General features: G+C 36.6%; 1 protein-coding gene across 2 annotated transcripts; it reads right to left on the reverse strand.

Moving 5' to 3' along the window:
• Nucleotides 1-32: 32 nt before the first annotated feature.
• On the reverse strand, nucleotides 33-7,045 carry LOC18042600. 2 transcript variants are annotated; one of them, XM_024184267.1, is made up of 14 exons: nucleotides 6,840-7,045; nucleotides 6,628-6,661; nucleotides 6,119-6,466; nucleotides 4,434-4,759; nucleotides 4,211-4,303; nucleotides 4,022-4,112; nucleotides 3,521-3,614; nucleotides 2,820-2,917; nucleotides 2,427-2,496; nucleotides 2,031-2,134; nucleotides 1,527-1,643; nucleotides 1,300-1,376; nucleotides 948-992; nucleotides 33-861 (listed from the first exon to the last, which is right to left on the reverse strand). In XM_024184267.1, exons 3-14 carry the CDS (start codon nucleotides 6,434-6,436, stop codon nucleotides 348-350), a joined length of 1,947 nt encoding a protein of 648 aa, XP_024040035.1. In that variant the 5' UTR covers nucleotides 6,437-6,466; nucleotides 6,628-6,661; nucleotides 6,840-7,045; the 3' UTR covers nucleotides 33-347. The 2 variants fall into 2 exon arrangements, with proteins under 2 accessions (XP_024040035.1, XP_006434637.1); XM_006434574.2 differs by having other exon boundaries at nucleotides 6,760-7,045.

Here is a 7,045-nt window from a genome sequence, read left to right on the forward strand (position 1 = left end):
AAATAAAAAGTAAATCAAGAGCCAACAGCATGGACAAGAGGAAGAAGCAGGTGCCGTTTGGGCTTTGGCTATACAGAAAGATCACAAGTATTTCACTATATACATACAGAACTAACTACCAAAAGCTACCTCCTGATATCCATTCATGTGACCTTTTAAAGCAATTAAATTCCCCTTGAACAAATATATCCTCAACTTAAATTTCCACATACAAAAAGGAATTATATAATATATATCTCACCTACCAATTGCTTACTAGCTGGACATACTCACTGCTAAAAGCATACTGAGCTTTGTAGCCGGAAATGGAAAATTGCAGCAAAGGTGCACTGCTATCTGCATACAGTTTATAAACTTCGAATTGTGTCCACGCGATCAATGACATCCAACGCTTTGATCCGATCTATATCAAAGTCAATTACAGGAACCGAAGATGGTCTCCTAATGGGGAAGGGATCTCTCTTAGTTTCACTTGTTGGGGAGTGACTGTTACTTTTGGTCAACCTGTGGTGCTTGCTCAACCTGTTTTTGGCAGTGTCAAACTCCTGACTCTTACTTATCCCTGGTGTCTTTTTCCTTTTGCTAACATCTCGAAGCATCTCTTGATCTTCCACAGTTAGCATGGGGGATGGAGGGTGGGGTGGGTTTGTAGATAATGGAATCGCTTTCTGGTTCGGGGAACGAATCGGGGATTTAACAGGAGATCTTATTCCAACATTACCAGCCCTTGCTTGGCTAACAAGATGGTGAAGCCACACAACCAATTCAAGGATATAAGCTTCTGTTTTCTCCTTATCTGCATGGTGTAACGTCTCAATCCTGAGTAAGTCGGTACCAACAGGTTTTCGATTCATCTCAGACCTGAACAGATTTATGAAAAAGGCATGAGCAAAAATAATCTTGATAGAAAATGAACGAAGAAAAAGCAAATTGTGGTCCTAACCCACCCTGCGTTCGCCCATTCTCCAACCCATCCAAATCCATGATGAGCCCTGGTAGGACCAAATTGCAAAGCAAAACAGCAGATAGATTAGATAAACAAAAGTCTCAGCTAATCAATCAAAAACAAATATTTCCCACCCACCCCATCCATTTCCAAGAAATATGCCCCATCATTACATATAATAGGAAAATGAGTTGACTACCACACTCCCTGGCTTTCCAAAGATGAATTGGTGAAAAGGCCCTCAGAACAACGAGGGAAACAAATGAACTACACAATCTGGTACCCTAGTTAAAACACAACCGAAGAAGAAAGAGACCATGGACATTGTCGTTTGCGGGGCCTGGTAATCTTACTTGGTTGTGTTAGTCGCAATAGGAACAAGCCACTGCAATGTTTTCTCCATTTCAGCCTTAATTTGCTGGATAGTAAGCTGCAAGAAGAACATTGGAAGAGAAGAATAATCAAATAAGTGCTTACTTGATATGTTGAAGGACAGGCTTCATGTACTCCGTATCACAAACATAAAACACTTCCAATGACTCAATTGATATTTCAAGGGTTGAAAATACTTAACCAATACCTCTTCCTTAACCTGGAACAACTGTAATTTGGGGCGCAATGCAGACTTTATGGTAGGAGGCAGCCCTTGGTATAAAGCATCCCTCGTATTCGGAGGCACAGAACTTGATCGAGATACCTGAGGACACTAACATGTTAGCAAAAGTACACAACTGACATTCTCAGCTATTTAGTGGAAACAAAAACCTCAGTCATTTCTCGATTAAAAAATATGAAAGCCTTTAGACTCAAAGGCCTGCATTTCATGAGTTTGAATTATACAATTTGTTAAACTCTCCAAAACATTCAGAAATATTTCTCTACAATAATCCCAATACCTACAGAAATATCTAAACAAAGGGAATCCTTCAAATTCAAGAATGAACCACCCACCCTAACGTGTGATCATAACAATCAGACTAGGTTATTGATATGCCAGATAAATGAAAGACAAACAAGGACATACTTTGCAATACGAAAAGATCAGGTAAAAGGAAGTTAAATCTGCACAGAATTATAAACTCACAAGAGTATCAATTTGAGTGACGATGTTAGCATAATGCAATGCAAGACCAGCTGACCCCAGCTTCTTATGACTGTTCTGAGAGCCTTTTACTGGTCTATCACCATCTGAAAGTTCAGAGAGAAAAACATTACAAAAACACCATTCGGTTAGTGAACCCCAATGAATAGTTCGCTTGTTTTATATTATTTATAGTTTAAGATACTTGCTTAAGACAGACATAACACATGAACTCTGAATCAAAGAAAAGGAATGAGATAAATTTTTCTATGTACTCCCCCCGGGATGATTATCTTATGCAACTGCTAGGATTTTGAAGAAGCTTTTTCGAAGCATTTAACTTATTATTTGTTATTTCCAGTCTCCCTTTTGACTCAGAATATTGTTTAGAATTCTCACCAGCACTACCAAAGGCTTCATGAATTTCCAAATGCAAGAAATGAACAGTGTCAACAAGCTTCTCCATCACCTGTAATACAATATCTCAGATATGTCCTCAGAAAGGGTGAGAGTATGGACTCCAAGGGATAAGTTCATACTAATGGTAAACCATTAGCCAACAGAAAAAATATAAATTTAAAATTTAATTAACTAATATAAAACTACATTTCGAAAAATAGGAAGATATTTACTTAGGAGTGCTTAAAATCCAGTAATTTTCTTGATCTATAAAAGGTTCCATTTTCTTGAGAAAAAACAATACAAGGATAAGACATTTTTGGAAATGGTAAACTGGTAACTGAACACATTCATCCCTGACAACACAGTAGATTAAGCAGCATTCATTTGTACCTCTTCCAAAATCTTCGACCAAAGAGATTTCTTTTGCAAGCTTCTTACATGCTTCTTTTGGCTCTTTAACTCAGCTCTCAAAATTGCAAGGCTGTCTCCTGCATGTCAAATGAATGTCTATACAAGATGAAACAGAGTAACTGCAAATTAAGATATGCACAAAGATGACAAGAAATAGAGAACCAAACAAAAGTTGTTCTCCACATTATTCCACAATTTCGGTTGCAAACTACTAAAAGTAGGAAGTATCTCAAATCTTGTATGTGGTCGTAGCCATGTTAAACAGTAAAATTAGAGATAAAAAGCTACATAGCTATTCAGGAAACAAAATGACGAGTGCAGAGACAACATTACATAAACAGAGCAAAATAAAGGGAATGATTTTCCATGATATGCATAATATCCAAATCAACAAACCAAAGTAAAAAATTAAAAAAAAAGAAAAAAGCTGCTCGGGTGTAAAAAGGCTGTGTGTGATAAATTTTAAATTTCAAATGGGATACACTATAAATTAGATTGCCTCTTGAAACCTTAAAATAGTAATACAAGTAAAAAATATTCTCCTCAATAATATCTGAGTTTCAAAATTTTCCATATTTGCCATCATAAAAGGAAAAATTAGAGCAACTTTTGTCAAACCGCAATGCCAAAATATTCTACTAAAATAACATCTGTAAATTTAGATACAAGCCCCAATTTACCTCTTTGAGCAGCATTACAATTATCCTCTTCCTGAAGCTTGCGTCGATAATCTTGTTCAAATCTGTCCAGGGCATGCAATTCATGATATAATTCCTGTAACCAAAAACATTTCCACTCTGCTTTAGTAAGACTCAGGCATAACATCAACACAGTGTCAAGAACACAGCTCATGTCTTCCAAATGAATGTAAATGAAAGGAGGGGGGGGGGGGAGAGGAAGAAGATAATATTTGGAAATTGGACTTAAGGGATAAAAGGATTAAGATGACCTCAGAAGCACCGAATAGAAAAGTCCCCTAAATTCAAAATCTGAAATCAAAATTATTTATCTTAAGAAAGAAACTAAAGACAATTCCATAATAGGAATGAGAACAATTCCATGGACTGTTTACATAGGCAATTACAAAGAATAAATAAGATCACAACCGCCATGAAATTTTAAAAAGCTTTCCACCCTAGAGATGCAGCATTATCTAGCAACCACTAGGGCAAATTACTCACAGCTGTATACTGAACCAAAGTCATCAATTGATCCATTATTGTCCTTGCTTCTTCCTTCAGTTGATTTTGTGGGGTAAGTTCTGAACCCAGCCTAAAAGTCATAAAGACGGCACAAGAAAGAACATAAGAGCCTAATAACAGATGCTCTAGAGAATATAAACTTAACTAGGCAAGATGTAATTTGATTACTTTGCAAAATATCGATCCAAGTTGTGTAACTGAGGATCTTTACAACGATTTCCAAATCGTACCACTTCTCCAGAGAAAACTTTCAATTCTTCTCTGTCAAAACAATAAAACAACATGATCTATATTTTTACTTTTCCCATACTGATTGAAAATATACCCAATATATTATCTCATTAGCAAAAGATATTTTCTTAACAACATAGCTTATTTTTGTATTATCCACCTCTTATCAGCAGCAGCAATTCTCAGCAACTCGTCCATATCTCTGGAAATTAAATTTTGAACCCCTTCTGAAGGAAGCACAACTTCTTTTAGATGTTTAATGTTCTCCTTTGAGAGGGATTGCATCAAATTGGCACCCTTGACGATAGTGTTTGCGACTTCAAAAGCCAAAATTGTAATTTTATTCCCTTTTGTTGTCACGCCTGAGGTAAATCCACTGCCGAGGTTCAAACTGGTCATGCTACTACCAAGAGTGTCTAAAACATCCACTGCTTTCCCAAGCCCAACTGTACCAGCTCTGCCCAAAAGAGAGCTCACTTCGGAAACCTAAAAAATAAAATTAACCGAAATTAATTTAAATCAGCAATTTCACATTAAAAAGACCATACCTTGAAATTTCTACATTAAGTGGCACAACATTCTGAAGAAATCACCACCAAAATATTTCAAATAAGCCATTAGAGGACATAGTCCAAGTTCAAAAAGACTTATTTAATAGAAATGCGAAGCAAAGGTCCTATTAATTCATCAAGAACATTAAACAGTAGAATATAGCATTCAGCTAAAGAATAAATCCGTTTGTGATATAGGCTCCTAGTATGAGCAGAAAGACAAGCAAGTAGTTCGCAATTCCTATATGTTGCTCTTATTGCATAACCTCTGCCTAGACAGATGTGTATACTAGCTCAAGATCAACTGATGGATCCAACTAAATGAAAATACTTATGTTCAAACGGTAAGATTGTTGTGGTTGCTAGATTGCTTAGTTCTGCCATAAAAAACTCTCTCTCTATCTCTTTTTTTTTTTAACCGTTTGCCCCATATTATGGCCTGTTCAATGACGTAGCATTTATTGAATGAGTTAAAGTAGAAACAAATTGTTTATTTGTCCACATAGGGAGGACTTTCGTCCATTCACAAAGTTGTTGGAAAAATTGGATATGCCTTTTTCAGTAGATCTAGCTCTTCCCCCAAACATAATGAAGGGCATCAAACTATCTTAAAAATATCTCTCATTCCAGAATTCCAATACCAAGGAAGGGTTGTCCCGAATAATTTTATTAAACTCTAATGAAAATAAGCAGTAACACTTTATATCATCATTCATCATTGAATACAGCCAACTAATCCCCATCACACCTTGAAATGACATTTACGAAGAAACATCTAGTAGCAAAGACAAAGGGCAACTAAAGGCAAACACGATTTTTACAGTTAGTTCACAGATCATGTCACACTTGGCCGCCAGGTCTTGCTAATTAACCTTTCCTATCCATGTTGCGTTGAATCTTTACTCACTTGGCAAAGAATTTCACATTGTAGCCACTTACAACCCATGTCAAGACCTTTATATGCAACAGGCTTCAGTATCCCAAGACACTTTGTAATTAAAAGAGCATGAAACCATCACGCAACAAGTTTTTAGCGCCAGCTTAAACAGAGTCAGATTTCAAATTTTATTCCCAAGGCTGATTGTGAATTAGAATGGAAGCACGAGCGCTCCTTTAATCATCAGTCAATCAAACAGATAACCACAAAAACAAATACTTAGCAATCTTTCCACGGCATATGTTTAAAGCATATAAAATTATTTACCTATTCTAGTACAACATAATAAACACACTTTAACAAAAAAACAAAAGGAAATGAAAGAGCATGCAAAAAGCAAATAAATTAATGACAAACCTTAGCAACAGCAACCTGTTTAGACTTAGTTGATCTAGATTTGTTTGAAAGAGCCCTTGGCAAGCGGGGAATCCCATCATTGATATCTTCAAGATTAGTCCCATAAGCAGCAATAGCATTGACCGTGGGAAAGGAAAACGGTTCTGTCAATTCCTTATTCTCCACATTCTCCCCTACGGGAGAGGGAGTTGAATTGTTATTCACTTTCATGGGCAGTTCACGCGGCTGATAAACCAAACCAAAATGACCATTAACACTTGGAAAGCTTTCACCGGGAGCATTATCTACATTTGAACTCCTCGAGCAAAGCCCTCCCATTGTGTTAATCACCACAAAGTATCCTTCAATCTATCAAAATCTCCATACAACAACACTCAACTAGCTTAGCAATCTTAAAAAGAATAAAAACTTGCCCTTTAACAAAGCAAGTCAGTAGCTCAATATTCCGAAGAGATCAGCGAAACCTAGATATTTAAACCCAAGTTCCAGCAAAATGATAACTTGCATACCTTCAGTCCAACTAAAACCCAACCAACAAACAAGCTGCAAAACCAGGAGTTACCCGTCAATCAAAGACTACAAGGTCAACAAAATAGACAAAATTAAGACAAATGGAAAATAACCAGTTGGAGTAAACTCACGCAAATGTCCAAAAACAGCAAAAAGTTCAAAACTTGAGGTAATTTCCACATAGATTCAGAATTAGGGATAAAGCTCTTACCAGCTACACAGACATTACGAAAATTATGGGGCAAATTAAAAAAAAACAAAAAAATGGATCTGTTGCGTGTGCGATTGTAACAAAACAAAAAGCGGAGACTTTGGGTGTGTCAGCGAAGCGAAGCCAAAACACCACTTGCTGATGGGTCAAAGAAGCAAACTCACCACCGATGATACTTTCTTTCACTGCTCATTAATGCCTTTTAG

Source organism: Citrus clementina, unplaced genomic scaffold (genome assembly GCF_000493195.1).
Source record: "Citrus clementina cultivar Clemenules unplaced genomic scaffold, Citrus_clementina_v1.0 scaffold_5, whole genome shotgun sequence".
In the NCBI taxonomy this organism is placed as follows: domain Eukaryota; kingdom Viridiplantae; phylum Streptophyta; class Magnoliopsida; order Sapindales; family Rutaceae; genus Citrus; species Citrus x clementina.